At 42.8% G+C, this 19,250-nt stretch overlaps 2 protein-coding genes across 2 annotated transcripts in view; one reads left to right on the forward strand and one right to left on the reverse strand.

Annotated features, from left to right (window-relative positions):
* The first annotated feature begins 735 nt into the window (after positions 1–735).
* On the forward strand, positions 736–3,718 carry LOC121585618 (glycoprotein-N-acetylgalactosamine 3-beta-galactosyltransferase 1-like). Its single transcript, XM_041901942.1, has 2 exons — positions 736–1,356; positions 3,338–3,718. Exons 1-2 carry the CDS (start codon positions 751–753, stop codon positions 3,545–3,547), a joined length of 816 nt encoding a protein of 271 aa, XP_041757876.1. The 5' UTR covers positions 736–750; the 3' UTR covers positions 3,548–3,718.
* A 460-nt stretch (positions 3,719–4,178) lies between these two features.
* The window catches only part of col28a1a (collagen, type XXVIII, alpha 1a), a 32,553-nt gene continuing 17,481 nt past the window's right edge, over positions 4,179–19,250 (reverse strand). Inside the window, exons 22-38 of the mRNA XM_045226065.1 lie at positions 18,660–18,728; positions 17,896–17,967; positions 14,252–14,320; positions 13,905–13,973; positions 13,702–13,770; positions 13,231–13,299; positions 12,947–13,015; positions 12,648–12,716; positions 11,762–11,830; positions 11,487–11,567; positions 11,359–11,394; positions 11,219–11,255; positions 10,679–10,905; positions 10,060–10,387; positions 8,366–8,508; positions 7,717–8,029; positions 4,179–4,786 (exon numbers count right to left, since the gene is read on the reverse strand). Coding sequence (XP_045082000.1) covers positions 4,614–4,786; positions 7,717–8,029; positions 8,366–8,508; positions 10,060–10,387; positions 10,679–10,905; positions 11,219–11,255; positions 11,359–11,394; positions 11,487–11,567; positions 11,762–11,830; positions 12,648–12,716; positions 12,947–13,015; positions 13,231–13,299; positions 13,702–13,770; positions 13,905–13,973; positions 14,252–14,320; positions 17,896–17,967; positions 18,660–18,728 — 1,962 coding nt within the window. The 3' untranslated portion in view covers positions 4,179–4,613. The remainder of the gene's footprint in view (positions 4,787–7,716; positions 8,030–8,365; positions 8,509–10,059; positions 10,388–10,678; positions 10,906–11,218; positions 11,256–11,358; positions 11,395–11,486; positions 11,568–11,761; positions 11,831–12,647; positions 12,717–12,946; positions 13,016–13,230; positions 13,300–13,701; positions 13,771–13,904; positions 13,974–14,251; positions 14,321–17,895; positions 17,968–18,659; positions 18,729–19,250) is intronic.

Raw genomic sequence — 19,250 nt, forward strand, 5'->3', positions numbered from 1 at the left:
GGAATTTCATTGTACTTCCTGAATTGACTGGAATTGAAATGGAATTGACCCCAAACCTTCCACATATTGTACTGAATACGTGTCACAACCAAACACTTTGGATAAGTGCCTCTGCTACATCAGGGGTTCCCAAACTTTTCACTCAGGCCCCACTTCCAGCATTGGGGTACATCTCGCGGTCCCCCTGTGCCACGCCTATTTCTATGGGCACAAGCACTGTTCATGACACAAACTGTTCACACCCCTCTTGTTGGCAGAGAGAACATTTTGCAGGTTTAAAACTTATTTCCTGCAATTCTACACATTGTGTCATGGGGTGCAAAGAAAATGTTGCAGTTTTAAAGCAAATTGTCTTGCAATTCTGTACTTTTTGCCATGCCTAATGTGTTTTCATGTGATATTTGAGTGACTCGAACATCTAATCTATGGGCTAAAAAACCTAGCTAAAAAACATTAGTTGACGTGGGCTATAGAAATAGCTCTCTAAGGTAGGCAATGACTGACATGACAAGAGGAAAACTGATGATGTACTACCCAATTTCAAAATTGCACCTTGTGCATTCTACTATTACAACTTTCAAAAGTAAGTTGAAAGCCAGACTGAGTTCAGGGTGGCCGACCCCTCAGTTTGGGAACCACTGTGCTAAATGACTACAATTTTCATGAATTATCTTTAAATGATCTCTTCCAGATGAGGACGGGAGTGTGGCAGCCAACCTGTCCCAGAAGGTGCGTCTGCTATGTTGGATCATGACTGGGCCTAAGAACCTGGAGTCTAGAACCAAGCATATCCGGGCCACCTGGGCCAAGCGATGCAACAAAATCCTCTACATGAGTTCAGTGGAGACAGAATTCCCCACGGTGGGGCTCAACGTAACTGAGGGACGAGCCCAGCTCTACTGGAAGACCATCAGAGCCTTCCAGTACATCTACCAACATCACCGCAATGACTACGACTGGGTCTTCAAAGCTGATGATGACACGTTCGTGGTCATCGAAAACCTCTGCTACACCTTGTCCAAACAGGACCCGGAGAAGCCTGTGTACTTTGGGCGAAGGTTCCGCCCGTTCGTCCACCAGGGTTACATGAGTGGTGGCGCCGGCTATGTCCTCAGTAAAGAAGCCGTCAGAAGGTTCATCGAGGGATTCGACACGGGGAAATGTACCCACTTCTCCATCATAGAAGACATGGCTCTGGGGAAGTGTATGGAGACAATGGGTGTGGAGCCAGGGGACTCCAGAGATGTGAAGGGAAGGCAGACGTTTCATCCCTACCCACCAGACAAGTACCTGATCAAAAAGCCACCCAGAAAACGGCCTTGGTTTCTCTCCTACGACTACTACAAACCCAGAGAGGTAAGCATAGCCTACCCCTAATCAACTGTTCACTTACGTCAAGTATACTCATACCATTCTATACTATTCAATTCTATTCTCAACTCTCTGTGTGGTTGTGATGCTCTCTCAATCATGTGTATTATGGGAGAGTTGTCATAGGTGCTTAGGGTTTGGCATTCACAGTGTTATGACTGACTAGCTAAAGTCAATCTTTACTCATGGATTTACTCATGGCTTTGTACTTATTATAAGTAAGTAGCCTTGCACAAGCCTTGGTTTGTGTGAGCCAGGAAGGCTTATAGGAGCAGGAGCCTATATCTTGTTTCTGTAGCGTGAGGCAGCTTGATGTACAAGTACACCCCCTGGACAGGACGCTAGTCTATCGCAGAGCCTTATATACTACACAAAAATATAAACGCAACATGTAAAGTGTTGGTCCCATATTTCAGTAGCTGAAATAAAATATCCCCAACATTTTCCAATAGCACAAAAAGCTTATTTCTCTCAAATGTTGTGCAAAAATGTGTTTACATCCCTGTTAGTGAGCATTTCTCATTTGCCAAGATAATCCATCCACCTGACAGGTGTGGCATATCAAGAAGTTGATTAAACAACATGATCATTACACAGGTGCACCTTGTGCTGGGGACAATAAAAGGGCACTCTAAAATGTGCAGTTTTGTCACACAACACAATGCCACAGATGTCTCAAGTTTTGAGGGAGTGTGCAATTGGCATGCTGACTGCAGGAGTGTCAGCCAGAGCTGTTGCCAGATAATTTAATGTTAATGTCTCTACCATAAGCTGCCTCCAACGTCATTTTAGAGAATTTGGCAGTACGTCTAACCAGCCTCACAACCGCAGACCATGTGTAACCACGCCAGTCCAGGACTTCCACATCTGGCTTCTTCACCTGCGGGATTGTCTGAGACCAGTCACCCGGATAGCTGATGAAACTGTGGGTTTGCTCAATCAAAGAATTTCTACACAAACTGTCAGAAACCATCTCAGGGAAGCTCATCTGCGTGCTCATCGTCCTCACCAGGGTGACTGCAGTTCGGCGTCGTAACCGACTTCAGTGGGCAAATGCTCACCTTCGATGGCCACTGGCATGCTGGAGAAGTGTGCTGTTCACGGATGAATTCAGGTTTCAACTGTACCGGGCAGATGGCAGACAGCGTGTATGGCGTCGTGTGGGCGAGCGGTTTGCTGATGTCAATGTTGTGAACAGAGTGCCCCATGGTGGAGGTGGGGTTATGGTATGGGCAGGCATAAGCTACGGACAACGAACACAATTGCATTTTATCGATGGCAATTTGAATGCACAGAGATACCGTGATGAGATCCTGAGACGCATTGTCGTGCCATTCATCCGCCGCCATCACCTCATGTTTCAGCATGATAATGCACAGCCCCATGTCGCAAGGATCTGTACAAAATTCCTGGAAGCTGAACATGTCCCAATTCTTCTATGGCCTTCAAACTCACCAGAGATATCACCCATATAGCATGTTTGGGATGCTCTGGATCGACAGACGTGTACGACAGCGTGTTCCAGTTCCCGCCAATATCCAGCAACTTTGCACAGCCATTGAAGAGGAGTGGGACAACATTCCACAGGCCACAATCAACAGCCTGATCAACTCTATGTGAAGGAGATGTGTCGGGCTGCATAAGGCAAATGGTGGTCACACCAGATACTGACTGGTATTCTGATCCACGCCCCTACCTTTTTTTTAAGGTATCAGTGACTAACAGGTAGATGCATATCTGTATTCCCAGTCATGTGAAATCCATAGATTAGGGCCTAGTGAATTTATTTCAATTGACTGATTTCCTTATATGAACTGTAACTTAGTAAAATCTTTGAAATTGTTGCATGTGCATTTATATTTTTGTTCAGTTTATAAACACTTCTAGAATGTTTTATACAGGCTTTGTACACTAACTAAACGATTATTAATATACTCAATCAGACTGTCGTTTTTCTTTCTCCCAGGGCCCAGAATGTTGTTCAGATCACACCATATCATTTCACTACATCTACAATGTACAGATGTACACACTGGAATACCTCACCTATCATCTACGGCCCTATGGATACCAGTACAGGTACAACTCTGATGCTGCAGCAACTGAAATTGAAAGTAACACAACCACACCTGTCTCTGCTAAACACAGAGATAACATAGACAGACTACTACACTGAAGAAATCACGTATTACTGTGTCATGTTTAAATGCCAGAAACAACAGCTGACCCTGCCACTTTGTTTGGTATGCTGAGCGATGAGACTGGGGAAATGACAGTTGTTCTAAGCTCATAAGGCATTTACTATTCATTGTATAACAGTAGACTGTGCCTTTAACTGTAGGTTTGCACTACTGACCACAAGTGTCAATCATTTCCCCTGTTTATGTCATTCCAAAGTACCTATGATATTTATTCTAGCTGACGTTGCTTTTGATTTAGGCACTCTATATTTTGTATTTTATTTTATTATATATTTATTAAAACAAACAAGTTCATTCTGTTGTGTGAGCTTCACATTTTCTTCTTTGCTATTAAACAAAATATATTTTGGAGTCAAGTGTTCCTTTTTTACAACTTACAGTAAAACAAAGGTTAACATGGTTTGTTAATATGAAAATAGAAGTATTTACTTTATGTCTTCTACAGGTTTCTGGAGGTCTAGCGCGATATATCACATTCAGTTTGTTAGCTAAAGATGAAACTGAGATAAAACTGGACTCAACACAGCACACACATACAGTAGATAGATAATTTTATGTCATGAGAATCCTGACCTGTGAGAATCTGTTCAGTTCACAGGTTTATGGTTTGGAAGTTATTAAGGTGTCTTTTAATGGACAATTATTTTAAGCAACACAATGGGTAAAAACAAGGGTGTGTGAAAATATAAAAAATAAAAACAGGTTGAACATTTGTACAGTACAGGGGGTGGTCACAGACTACATAAAGAACATAACAGAGAATAAAGAGACAGTATACAGGTCCTCTCTGGAGCATCAGTGTAGCAGTGCTGTTGTTTGCCTGAGCTTTGGTCAAACTGTAAGTGATAGAAAGCCTATGTCACAATTCTCCACCCTTCTGCAAAGTATACACTTACAAACTCCCCATCCTTGGGAGAATTGGGACGCAGCCATAGATAGATAGGAGCCCATGTCCTCAGTGCATCCCTCTGACATCATCATTGGGGAATGTGCAGGCTTTGCACACGGCCCTTCTCTCTTTAAACAAAGCACAACTGTCTGTTACGTGCGGACGCAGCCGCTCCTGCACCCGGCCTCCGACTCAAACTGGTTTCCGTTACCCTGGCAACCTCCGTACCAGAACTGGGCGCAGGAGTTGGCTTCCGGGTCGTAGTACCACCTGACCACATACTGACGACACGGCCCAGGGTCCAACGGCTGTCTGCACCCCACCACTGGAACAGACAAGAGGATTTTGTAAGAATTTTGATTCGTATTTATTTATGTTTAGGGGGTAGATCAGCTTTAATATTGCAGATAGATTGTGGCTTCCATCAATGTAATTGTCTGCATCATTTCCAATCCCCCATATTTTTTGGGGTAAATATACACTACCGTTCAAAAGTTTGGGGTCACTTAGAAATGTCCTTGTTTTCGAAAGAACACAGGACTGATGGTTACTCTTAATGGTCCTCTGTACGCCTATGTAGATATGCCATTAAAAATCAGCCGTTTCCAGCTACAATAGCCATTTACAACATTAACAATGTCTACACTGTATTTCGGATAAATTTGATGTTATTTTAATGGACAAAAAAATAGCTTTTCTTTCGAAAACAAGGAATTTTTGTAAGTGAGCCCAAACTTTTAAACGGTAGTGTATATAAATTACATATATATTTTTAAATATATTTTCCTTTATTATTTTCCCCTAACTCTTCCCCTAATTGGAGTAAACTAATGGACAACAACACTTAGGCTTCTACTTCCAGCTTATACATCCACTGCTCAAAAAAATAAAGGGAACACTAAAATAACACATCCTAGATCTGAATGAATGAAATAATCTTATTAAATACTTTTTTCTTTACATAGTTGAATGTGCTGACAACAAAATCACACAAAAGTTATCAATAGAAATCAAATGTATCAACCCATGGAGGTCTGGATTTGGAGTCACCCTCAAAATTAAAGTGGAAAACCACACTACAGGCTGATCCAACTTTGATGTAATGTCCTTAAAACAAGTCAAAATGAGGCTCAGTAGTGTGTGTGGCCTCCACGTGCCTGTATGACCTCCCTACAACACCTGGGCATGCTCCTGATGAGGTGGCGGATGGTCTCCTGAGGGATCTCCTCCCAGACCTGGACTAAAGCATCCGCCAACTCCTGGACAGTCTGTGGTGCAACGTGGCGTTGGTGGATGGAGCGAGACATGATGTCCCAGATGTGCTCAATTGGATTCAGGTCTGGGGAACGGGTGGGCCAGTCCATAGCATCAATGCCTTCCTCTTGCAGGAACTGCTGACACACTCCAGCCACATGAGGTCTAGCATTGTCTTGCATTAGGAGGAACCCAGGGCCAACCGCACCAGCATATGGTCTCACAAGGGGGTCTGAGGATCTCATCTCGGTACCTAATGGCAGTCAGGCTACCTCTGGCGAAGCACATGGAGGGCTGTGCGGCCCCCCAAAGAAATGCCACCCCACACCATGACTGACCCACTGCCAAACCTGTCATGCTGGAGGATGTTGCAGGCAGCAGAACGTTCTCCACGGCGTCTCCAGACTTTGTCACGTCTGTCACATGTGCTCAGTGTGAACCTGCTTTCATCTGTGAAGAGCACAGGGCGCCAGTGGCGAATTTGCCAATCTTGGTGTTCTCTGGCAAATGCCAAACGTCCTGCACAGTGTTGGGCTGTAAGCACAACCCCCACCTGTGGACGTCGGGCCCTCATACCACCCTCATGGAGTCTGTTTCTGACCGTTTGAGCAGACACATGCACATTTGTGGCCTGCTGGAGGTCATTTTGCAGGGCTCTGGCAGTGCTCCTCCTGCTCCTCCTTGCACAAAGGCGGAGGTAGCAGTCCTGCTGCTGGGTTGTTGCCCTCCTACGGCCTCCTCCACGTCTCCTGATGTACTGGCCTGTCTCCTGGTAGCGCCTCCATGCTCTGGACACTACGCTGACAGACACAGCAAACCTTCTAACCACAGCTCGCATTGATGTGCCATCCTGGATGAGCTGCACTACCTGAGCCACTTGTGTGGGTTGTAGACTCCGTCTCATACTACCACTAGAGTGAAAGCACCGCCAGCATTCAAAAGTGACCAAAACATCAGCCAGGAAGCATAGGAACTGAGAAGTGGTCTGTGGTCACCACCTGCAAAACCAGTCCTTTATTGGGGGTGTCTTGCTAATTGCCTATAATTTCCACCTGTTGTCTATTCCATTTGCACAACAGCATGTGAAATGTATTGTCAATCAGTGTTGCTTCCTAAGTGGACAGTTTGATTTCACAGAAGTGTGATTGACTTGGAGTTACATTGTGTTGTTTAAGTGTTCCCTTTATTTTTTTGAGCAGTGTACTAAATACATTTTACAGATACAGTATATTTTACAATAGTTATCTTTTGTTTGTTTTTAGTCCCATCCTTCAGCGCCACTCAACCCCTCCCATCTATCTCTGGACACCATCCAGTTTTGATTTCTATTTGCCATATGTTTCAACTGTGCTGTGATGTTTCACAAAAGTTCTGAACCTTTCTATTCTCATAGATTCTACTGATTCTAAATTAAAGATAAACATTTTTGCTAAGAATATTGTTATATTATTGATCGATTGACTATTACTTTTTAAATCACCCAGCAGTGCTACCAAAACTAATGATCTAATGATTCTGTCTCTTCTCTTTGGTTTTTGTAAGACTTTATAAAGACTTCTACATCCTTATAACAAGTTAAAAGCATTACACTTGTTTTATAAATGCTTATAGGACTTTATACTTTAACACACATAGACTAACAGAGAGACAAACGGGTTAATACCATCTGTTTGTTGAAGATGTGACAACTGGTTTTGTAACATTATGACATACCATGAACAAGGAAACAGATCTGAGTCTACCATAGACAAAACATTTCTAGTGGGTGTATGGTGTAAGCAAACGTGTGAAGAAATCCATCTGTAGATAAGACGGCGGAGCTTGATAAGCCACACAAAGACAAACAATACACATGTTTGACGTGATAAAAAGTCGTCAATATGGTGTTACAAATAAATAAGATGTAATGAGGAAATCTTTCAGAATTACTTGTTCGTACAGTTCGAGATGTAACCTACATAATGTACTTTCTCAAATGGTCAATAAAAAAAAGAGACTCACCTGGTACAAAGATGTCTGGGAGTGGGGGTGGAGGTGGCTGTGTTCGGGGGGGAGGAGCCTGTGTGGTCTTGGGGACATACAGCCAGTTGGTGGGTGTCTGGGGGGTCTGGGGTCCCACCATAGAGATAACAGGGGGTTGCTGCTTCCCCCCTCTGCCCCCTGATGCTGCTGTCATGATGTCTGTGAGCTTGTTCAGGGGTACCTTGAAAACCGATGTCGTCTTGCCAGTGTCAATTTCATTCTCTTTGAAGCCGGGCGACTCTGGGGCTTGTGAGGAGGGAGGTCTCTCAGTCTCAAATATTGGTGGTCCAGGCTGGAGAGGGAGAAATATACAGTGGAAGAAATATAAAGTGACTACGCATTCCAGACATAGTGGTTGCTGTAGCGGTCATGGTAACAGACTGGATGGTAGAGTCTTAAGTAGCTTTTTAGAGTCATATGTAGTTTATTAGAGTGTAATACATAGTTGGTTAGAGTGTAATTTGTGTATTGGTAGTGGTATGATAATGTGCAATGTCTACTTTCATGTGGTTTTGTCTATTGTTTGTAATGTCTACTTTCATGTGGTTTTGTCCATTGTTTGTAATGTTTACTGTAATGTCTTAGTAAGTTCATCCCGTAAGTTCATCCTAAAAGTGTTTTCTCTTACTCTTCTGTAATCGTCCTCAAAGTCAGGTATGCCCCCCCTGTCTGGAAGCGCTCTGTAAACCTCGGGGGTGGGTATGGGGTTGGGGATGAAGAGGGTTCCATCGTCGTGTTCACATATCTGATTCAGCAGCTTACTCTCCAGGGCTGTGCCAAGACACACAGTTTAAAAGACTGTAATCAACCCCAAACTCATTTCAAGCTATTAAATGATTAAATAGTCATCCAGGGAGTTTCAAAACATAGAACATCAATCATCACCAGTCATAATATAATGTCACTGGCCTGTTTCTCTAGCTAGTGTACGGGAACTCCACCACTTGGTTATTTATATAACCTTTGGTTTAAACTTTAAAGAGCGACTGAACACACCGATTGGCACGTGTGTTTTTCTGTTGCTCATTAGAAAAATGAGATTTCAGTCTTGTACATGTGTTTCCTGACCGATTCTGCATTTGGTTAATGATGTTTGTCCCCCATGAGACAGTGTAGACGTGGAAGCCTATTTCACTTCCTCAAAATCCCCAGAATGAATCTAAGATACAGTAACTCAATAAATCTGTAATTAATTTGGACATTTTTACCAAGGATGTTTTAGTTGCACAATTTTACATCTAACTAAGGTGTTTGGTGCAGTATTTCTCAAGTTAAATGCGTGACGTGTTGTCTTATGTAAACAAAGTCGGAGCTGCTGGGCAGGTCTGTCTCACAGTTTATGCTATTGGATAGAGAGCAATCACTGCAGCTATTCACCCCATGTTAGAGGGCAAATGGACATCGTCTAATCAAAACCCAACCTTCATTTACCCGTTGTGATGCACGGATGTTCCAAACTCCGTTTTAGACGAGATTGGCTTTATGACCAAAATTATCCTATTTAGACTTTGTAGTCAATTTTGAAACTAGAATAACTGTTTCTGATTTATATTGTTGACACATAGGCTGTTTTCAAAGGGATTTGTTGCTTTTTAAAGTCAGCCGTTATTTAAAATATCTTAGCATAGTAGTGATGGCAGGCATTTTCCCAAATGTCATTTTTAAACAGGCCACGCAGTGAGCATAGTTGGGATGTGATGAGACATTATCTATAACGCTTAAAGAGTTTACAATACTGCAACTATAGTGACTCCGTTTCGTGCAATGCATTTTCACACTGTTTGTTTAAACTCAAATACTTCAATTTTAAATAATCGCTGCTTTATATATTATTGTTATAAAGCAATTTTGGCACTGTTCCGTGCCAATCTACAGAAATCAAGATATCCCCTTCACAAACCCCTTAATGGGGCTCTTCATCAGTTTTGTTGGAATAGATCCCTTGTCTGTTCTTTTATCAATTTAAACATATGTATTTAGATAGGCCAATGCCATTTGCATGGATATCATTTTGTATTGACTGCTATGAGTGTGGATGTAAATAAAACCAAAATAGAACCATATACTAGGCAGAGTCTAGCACTTCATCTAGAGTCATGAACTTCATCTAGTCTTACATATTATTATTTTTTGTCATTTAGCAGACGCTCTTATCCAGAGCGACTTACAGTTAGTGAGTGCATACATGTTTTGTTTTTTGTTTTTTTATACTGCCCCCCGTGGGAAACGAACCCACAACCCTGGCGTTGCAAGTGCCATGCTCTAACAACTGAGCTACACGGGGCCTTCATCTCGTCTTGAACTTCATTTAGAACCACATACTGGGCAGCGTCATGAAGTCATCGATCAGGTACACATGCTCCTCGTCTGGGTCGGAGGCGATAGCGATCATCTCAGATTGGAACTCTGCGTACAGCGGGTCTTTCTTATTCACCACGCCGATGACAAACATCTCAATGCCGGCGGCGTGGGCCTCCCTGGCGGCGTCCTCGGGCTGCACTGCGTCACGCCGGTCTGCCTGCCCGTCGGTTAGTACCACGGCGACTTTACGAACACCGGGCCGCGAGGCCTGGAACAGCTGGTTGGCTCTCCCAATGGCACTACCCGTAAAGGTGCCCTCCCCCAGGTACGGCATCTTCCTCACTGCAGCCTGAGAGAAATTACATAGACAGATAGATAGACAGATAGATAGACAGATAGAGACAGACAGACAGACAGACAGACAGACAGACAGACAGGCAGACAGATATATAGATACCAGGGGATGAAAGAGTGAATTTAATTAACATCATACAGAAAAAGGATACAGCAGAATAAACACAGATCTGCTTCAAGAATGTCTATGCTTTAGCTCAGAGGACTAACACAGTTGTGGCATGCAGGAGACCCGGGATTCGAACCCAGTCTGTGACAGGTACTCATCTTCTTTAAAACTACTGACCTTGACGTCGTTCTGGCTGGACTGCTGCTTCAGACTGACCACTACTATGTCCACATGACTGTAGAGGACCACACCGATCCTGCTGGCCTCACGGTTCACAGACACACGGTCAATCAGGGCATTCACAAAGTCCTTGACCACCTCGAAGTTCTCCGGTCCAACGCTCTCTGAGCTGTCAATCACAAACACCAGCTCCAGAGGACTCTCTCTGCACTTCAGACCACAGCCTGAGAACATAAACAGAGAGACCGTCTATATCAATCAATCAAATGTATTTAAAAAGTCATTTTTACATCAGCAGTTGTCACAAAGTGTTTTACAGTGACCTGGCCTAGAACCCAAAGAGCAAACAGAAGCACATTTAATTTATTCATTTTTATCTATTTAGCAAAGGATTGTCCAGCAATAGTAACAATTGCCACTGTTTTCCAGGGAGCTCTGTGCACAGTTCCTTAGAAGGAAGAAACGTTGGCTAACACTTTAAGTCAGTAGTGTTTATGTTCTGTACACCTGTATAGTCAATGAGCTGTTTTAACTCACCACAACTTTCCCTGATAATTTTGATGACTTCCTCTCTCTGTGGGTGGAACAGGAAAACATTATTAAGATATAAAAAATATGGTTGAGAGACATAACAAAGGTACCATTGTGAAACAGTATGCATTTTGTGCTCTACTCACTGTCAAGCCAGGTTCCCCCTTCTCACCAGATTTCCCCTGCAAGTTTGAACACATGTTAGCAATCAACATATACATGAACCATGAAATATGTTTTTTATGGCCATGAAGGGACAAGAAGACTATCATACCATGGGTCCTGTAGAACCTGGCTCTCCAAATTCTCCCTTGTCTCCTTTCCTCCCACGGTCTCCACCAATCCCCCTGTCTCCCTGTGTACAGTGATATGACAACAGTATTGTTAAGCACATCAAGAAGAACATTTATAGTGAACAGCAAATGGTTGTGTGTGTCCATGTTGGCATTGAACCGGTCTGTGTGTGTTTGTTTGGCAGTTACAGTCCTGTGTGGCTCAGGTTGTTGGTTCAATTCCCGCAGGGATCAAAAGCGTTGGCTACGTTTGTACCTTTTCACCTGGAAAGCCGTCCCCTGGAGGACCCCGAGGGCCCATTGGCCCCTCGAACCCAGGCTCCCCCTGAAGGTCGCAAAAAGACAAGACTAATGTTTAGCATGGTTAATCATGGCTAATGTTGTAACAGCTCACAACACTGTATACAGCGGCGTACAGAATATTGTGCCATGTCAGATTGACAGTACCAAAACCAACTTCCCTCTGAACATACAGGTAGCTACCAAAATAAAGGAAACACTTGAGTAAAAGTATATTGAAAGCAAGTGCTTCCACACAGGTGTGGTTCCTGAGTTAATTAAGCAATTAAAACATCCCATCATGCTTAGGGTCATGTATAAATATGCCCAGTTGCCCATTGTCTTGGCTACCATGGCTAGAAGAAGCATAGGGGGGTTAAAGGGTGTGTGTGTGTGTCAGTCATCAGATCTCAACCAAATTGAATAGTTATGGGAGATTCTAGAGCTGCGCCTGAGACAGCGTTTTCCACCACCATCAACAAAACACCAAATGATGGAATGTATTGTGGAAGAATGGTGTTGCATTCCTCCAATAGAGTTCCAGACACTTGTAGAATCTATGCCAAGGCACATTGAAGCTGTTCTGGTGGCACGTCGTGGCCCAACGCCCTATTAAGACACATGTTGGTGTTTCCTTTATTTTGGAAGTTACCTGTAGTTCCCCACTTGAACATAGCACAGTCTTTTGTTTCTGGGGCCATGAATGACATACTGTACTATAATTACATTGGCATTTAATTAGAATTGCAGTTGATATATTGTCACTATGACATAAGTATTCAATAAATATCACACCATTATCATCATTATGATCATTATCACAGGCCCCACCAAGCCAGTCCAGTGTGATAATGAGGCCCTACCTTGGGCCCCTGGATGCCCTCTCCTGGGATTCCTGAGAGGCCAGGTGGACCTGGCTGACCCACAGAACCCTGCAAAACACACAAACATTAGTTCAGTTCCACATTACAATTTTCAAAAATAAACATTTTTAAAAGGACACTGGTATTGAAAAGAAACGAGATGTTGACAAAAAGTGTATACAATAAGATCTACAGCAGATGAAGGGTCTATGCCGGGGTAGGGGCTAGGGGGTAGGGGCTAGGAGCAAGTGGATGCAGGCTGTTTCTGGACTAATCCTGTGTTTCCAGTCATCACTGACCTTAAGTCCCAGCAGACCAATGCCAGGTGGTCCTGTTGGCCCTGGAAGTCCTGATGAACCTCTGTCACCCTGAAACACATGGCAAATAATATGAATTAATGTTTCATTGTACACATACAGTGCAGTATATATACTCATGAGAGAGAGAGAGAGAGAGAGAGAGAGAGAGAGAGAGAGAGAGAGAGAGAGAGAGAGAGTATGTAAAACCGTGTATGTAAAACCGTGATTCATTGTGTGAAGGATTAGAGTTAACATTGTGTGTATAAGGTAAGTTCAGAGCTTACCTTAGGGCCAGGTAATCCTTTCCCTTCAGGTCCCAACTCTCCTGGTTGCCCTGGCAACCCTGGGAGGCCCTGCTTATCAACAAGAACAAGGCTGGGTTAATGTGTTGGGATTTCATTTTCAATGCATACTAAAGCTCTGATGAAGGCTATGGGGATACTATGTAAGCTTAATAAACAAGTGATACTGGCAAATGGAATTTGCAGGTTTTATATATATATGTATATATATATATATATATATATATATATATATATATATATATATATATATATATATATATATATATATATTTTTCCCACGCATCTGCAAGTAACTTCAGATATTCAAGGAATTTTCTTATTTTGAATCCATGAATGCTGCCATTCGTATTTTCATAGCTTGGCTTGCCAGGCTTATAGGGTGGTGCAAAGACACAGGGCTGGCAAACTAGACTAGGGTTTTTAAATAACTAGCAACATCAATAGTCCCACCTGAGGTCCTGTATAGCCGTCTCCCTTCAACCCTGGTGGTCCAACAGGTCCAGGGTTCCCCCTCTCACCCTGAATGGGAGAGAAACACACAAACAGAAAAATATGTGTCATTGCAGTACTAGCTTGCTGCAAAACCTTGGTAATAATGTAATAAATCCATTGCATCAGAGCTAGGCTGTGTTCTAGCTGTGCGTTGAGGTTACCTTCGGCCCAGCGATGCCCACTCCAGGGTCTCCTACAGGCCCTGACTGCCCCACTGGTCCAAGGTCGCCCTGTCAATGTGGACAATAGGGTTTTAGTGCTGTGTATGACAGAGCATTAAATGGATGGGTGTGTAACTCAGTAGTCACTTTATCTGAGACCTAAAGACTTGAATTAGTTCCTAGAGTTAATGCCTGAGCTTTAGTTTAGCAGGCTTATGGCGCGCAGGGGACCATGGTTTCGAACCCAGGTCAATCAAAAGTTGATATTTCTAAGACACTATGGTGTGTGTGTGCACGTGCATGCGTGTGTGCAGGTATTTGTATGCACCTGTGTGTATACCACTTACCTTTGACCCAGGTAGGCCCCTGCCAGGAGGACCTGGTAGACCCATCATTCCAAAACTGCCAGGCTCTCCCTGAACAGAAGAACAGAGACGTGAGATATATGACACCATGAACCTCACGGATGACAAAGAAACAATTGCCAGGTAACTACAGCAAACACACACAACCTGTTCCTCTGATATGTTGAACCAGCATTCAAAAGCCACATCTCATATTATGAGCCAAATCTACTGTAAAAGAGCGTAATGGGAGTTTACTGATATTGTCATTATAAACATATTGTTAAAAAAGACCTCTCATAGGATTAACAAGCCTAAAAGAGATGTAAGATACAGTCATGGGTGGGATAGCTTACTGGTGTCGTTATAAAGCATATTGTTCATCTGTCTTCTTTATCCTTAATCAAACAACCTCATATCACACAATAGCCACAATAAATCAGTCCCTCAAATAGTTTGTAAAGTAATTTAAGCAATACTTATGTATTTTGAAATCTGAGGATTATGGTATGAAGGCAAACACTGATAGTAAAACAGTGTTTGAAGTGTGCATACCCTTAAAGTGAAGTGACATGATGCGAATTGATGACACTAAAATGCAACCTGGTCTCAGAGCATTTCGTATTAATTTGTACGTAAATCCGAGATGCCCCATTTATACTGAAGAAAAATATAAAGGCAACATGCAACAATTTCAACGATTTGACTGATTTACAGTTCATATAAGGAAATCAGTCAATTGAAATTAATTAATTAGGCCCTAATCTATGGATTTCACATGACTGGGCAGGGGTGCAGTCATGGGTGGAGCCAGGCCCAGCCAATCACAATGAGTTTTTCCCCACAAAAGGGCTTTATTACAGACAGGAATACTCCTGTTTCATCAGCTGTCTGGGTGGCTGATTTCACACGATCCCGCAGGTGAAGAAGCCAGATGTGAATGTCCTGGGCTGCCGTGGTTACACGTGGTCTCCGGTTGTGAAGCCGGTTGGATGTACTGCCAAATTCTCTACAACGACGTTGGAGGCAGCTTATGGTAGAAAAGTGAACATAAAATTATCTGGCAACAGCACTGGTGGACATACCTGCAGTCAGCATGAGACATCTGTGGCATTGTGTTGTGTGACAAAACTGCACATTTTAGAGTGGCCTTTTATTGTCCCCAGCACAAGGTGTACCTGTGTAATGATCATGCCGTTTAATCAGCTTCTTGATATGCCACACCTGTCAGGTGGATGGATTATCTTGGCAAAGGAGAAATGCTCACTAACAGGGATGTAAAGAACTTTGTGCAAATAGTTTGAGAGACATTTCTGAGATCTTTTATTTCAGCTCATGAAACATAGGACCAACACATGTTGCGTTTATATTTTTGTTCAGTATATTATGATATCTTACGTTTTCGTATGGTATGTATTAATTTGTGGATGTCCATCATCCATTTAGTATGATATGTTACGAATTCCAATTTGTTGTGGTTAACGTTAGCTGGGTGGCTAGGTGGCTAATTCTAACGTTAGCTAGCTGGCTAACATTAGCTAGGCTAGGGGTTAAGGTTAGGAGTTAGGTTAAAGGGTTAGGGTTAGGGTTAGTCAAAAGTGTTAAGGTTAGGGTTAGGGGAAGGGTTACATAACATGCTAAGTAGTTGCAAAGTAGCTAAAAAGTAGTAAGTAGTTGAAAAGTTGCTATTAGCTAAAATGCTAAATGAGATTTGAACACGCAACCTTTGGATTGCTAGATGTTCGCGTTATACGCCGACCCATCCACTCCGACCAACCACCCTCCTTTCATTTTTGCCTTAACTAACCTTCTTTCTTATGTAACCATACCAAACGTAACATATCATACTAATTTGAGTGTCCCCGGATTTACATTTACTGTGTTACATCTAGTCTATAAGACCAGGCTGTAAAATGCATTGATGGAAAACAATGGTTGTTGGCTTCTTGTCAATGCTTCTGGGAACCCTGGAGGAAACAGCGCACATACTTGGTACAACTCAGACTTCTTTAATGTCAATGGGAGACTTGCTTAAAAATGTGTGTTAAGTGTGAAGATCTCAAATCAGAATACCACCCAGACTGAACATCAAGTTGAAGAATTCCAAGCAGCATTCCACTCATGTAACTTGACTGAGAACCTCAGACGACACTCATATAACAGCCATATAATCGAACCCTAACATTAGCCCCTAGAATTCCCTTTAAAAATGCTTAAAACCAAGCCAGGTATAAACCCTAATGCCTCCTCTATTAAACCCTAACATTCCCTAACATCTAACTAACTACAACAGGGATGGGCAACTTTGATGAGGGTGGGGTGTAACGATCCCGGCTGTCTGAGTCGGGGTCTGGTCGTAATCTCCAGTTTCCCGAGGGTTCGGGAACGCTCCGGGGAGCGCTCTGGTTTCCGCACCTGATTCCTGTTAGCAATCTGCACACCTGGGCCTAATCAGCACCTTTCTTAGGCTCTGGCCCAACATCCAGTTCCTGCCGGATCGTTAGCCATGAACAGTAGGTGTTCTGTGTATCAGTTGAGCGTTCTAGCGTGAGTTTTGTTATTTTGTACTTTGTTGAGTTTTGTGTCCTTACCTCCGTTTTTGTTCCACCTGCAGTCACACGTCCGGTACCTTCACCCCACCTCTGCCTGATGGTCGGCGGCTGCCGAGCCATCACTGGACCCAGACTGCACCCCCAACTACTCAACCACGCCGCCCGCTCTGTCCCTGGATTATTCTGCACCTTTTTGTTATCTGAATAAACCCTCACTTTCGTTCAACTCTCCTTGTCCTGGTCTGCTTCTGGGTTCTGGCTGAGGGAACTGTGACATGGGGTCCACAAAAAAACAGAACTCATCATAAGGGGCCCCAGTGACTCGTGGGTCTGCATACCCACATCCATACAATTCAGTTTTAAAGTTCATTTCCTGCAATTCTGCACATTTTGCCATGGGACATAGAGAAAATGTTGCCATTTCAAAGCAAGTTTGCTGCAATTCTACACATTTTGCCATGGGGAGGTGATATGATTTAGCAATTTTATAACACATTTCATGCAATTCTACTCATTTTGCCATGGGGTGGAGAGCAAAATATACAGTTTTACAGCTAATTTGCTGCAATTCTACACATTTTGCCATAGGGTGGAGGCAAATGTTTTTAATATGATAACTGATTATCAATGGGCCCCACCCCGGTCGGTAATTCGACCATGCTTACTACAAGTTTAGATAGCTGGCCACTAGACTAACTTACCAATCTAAAAAATGTTAGCTGACATGGGCTAATTGACTGACTGCTGAAATTTGTCCGCGAGCCTACAAAAGGGGGTCCACAGGCACCAAGTTGCCCATCCCTGATTTAAAGCATCATAAAAGGAAATCATGTGAACATGGACCTTGGCTGAAAGACTCCAGTCTATACTTTTCCACAGCAGTTGTGACCAGCCAGCCGTTAACCCTAACATTCCCCATATTACCTGCTCAGGTAGCTAAGCTATAACTAGGACCTGAAGAAATTCTTGACCATTTTGGTCTTTATTGTCAAAACGTTTCACGGCAGAAGTCATAAAAAGGACCCAGTTTGATGAGAGTGCAGTGGACCACTCTTTAAGGGTATGCACAAATTGAGGAGTGTGGCTTTAACATACCTTGGCTCCTGCAGGTCCCACAGCCCCTGACATTCCTGGTAGTCCCCTCACCCCCCGGTCACCTCGATCACCCTGTAGACAAACACACGTGAAATCCTTCAAAAAACGAACTGTACACACAAAGACAGAGCACAGCATGTACCAACCTGTGATGTGCATACCATAGAGCTATGGTTAAAAGTAATGCACTATATAGGGAATAGGGTGCTATTTGGGACGTTGACACTGTCAGGATTCTCTGGAATGCACCAATACTGTGTTTGAGCTTCCGTTACCAATACAGGTGCCATTCATGTCTTATTATTTTGACGTATAATATTGCTTGGAATTTCCTTTCAAAGGTGAAGCACCGGTCAGGGAGTCTAGTTGTATTGGATATTGACTTTGTGAAAATGTTCAGTAAATGTTTATTCATCCAGCCTGATGTATACGGCATGTTCAATATGGCGTTAATGATGCAGATTTCTCTGCCGTCACACCCTCCCTTTGACCAGTAAACTCACTCAATTCAATTGTGTAAGGCCCAGCGCAATATATGTCCATCCTGTACTTTGAAGGTTGACCATTCAGGATGTCCTTGCCTGTATTGCTTAAGGTGGAATTTAATAATCGGTCGGACTCCTATACTGGATGCAGGTAACACTGTGTTTAACGTAGGTGTTTGCAGGTGTGCTAGCACTACAGTGCCAAAGGTTTCGATAGGACTGTGGGTGGTTGTCTGGGTAAACATTCTAGATCCCAAACCTTCAAAAAAAGAACTCTACCTTTTCTCCAGGAATTCCTTTCCCAGGCGCACCCTCTGTCCCTCGCAGTCCTGACAAACCAATCTCACCCTGTTTCAAGACACGAAGGAGAATATAAAAATGCAGACAATTAACAAGTTTTCTTTATTTTTTTTATTTTTTTAGGGGTAGATCAACTTTAATATTGCAGATAGATTGTAACTTCCATCAATGTAATTGTCTGCATCACTTCCAATCCCCCATATGCTTTTCTTCTCGCAAATATATATATACACATAAATATACACATATATATATACATATTCATATATATATACACACATACACATACACATATACACATACAGTTGAATTCAGAAGTTTACATACACTTAGGTTGGAGTCATTAAAAATCGTTTTTCAACCACTCCACAAATGTATTGTTAACAAACTATAGTTTGGCAAGTCTGTTAGGACATCTACTTTGAGCATGACACAAGTCATTTTTCCAACAATTGTCTACAGACAGATTATTTCACTTATAATTCACTGTATCACAATTACAGTGGGTCAGAAGTTTACATACACTAAGTTGACTGTGCCTTTAAACAGCTTGGACAAATCCAGAAAATG

The sequence above is a fragment of the Coregonus clupeaformis genome, chromosome 17 (assembly GCF_020615455.1).
Source record: "Coregonus clupeaformis isolate EN_2021a chromosome 17, ASM2061545v1, whole genome shotgun sequence".
Lineage (NCBI taxonomy): Eukaryota > Metazoa > Chordata > Actinopteri > Salmoniformes > Salmonidae > Coregonus > Coregonus clupeaformis.

Coding starts and splice junctions, on each gene's coding strand:
- LOC121585618 (XM_041901942.1), top strand. CDS start 751: ATGACTGGGCCTAAGAACCTGGAGTCTAGAACCAAGCATATCCGGGCC. Junction 1,357..3,337: donor ACTACTACAAACCCAGAGAG/GTAAGCATAGCC, acceptor TCTTTCTCCCAG/GGCCCAGAATGTTGTTCAGA.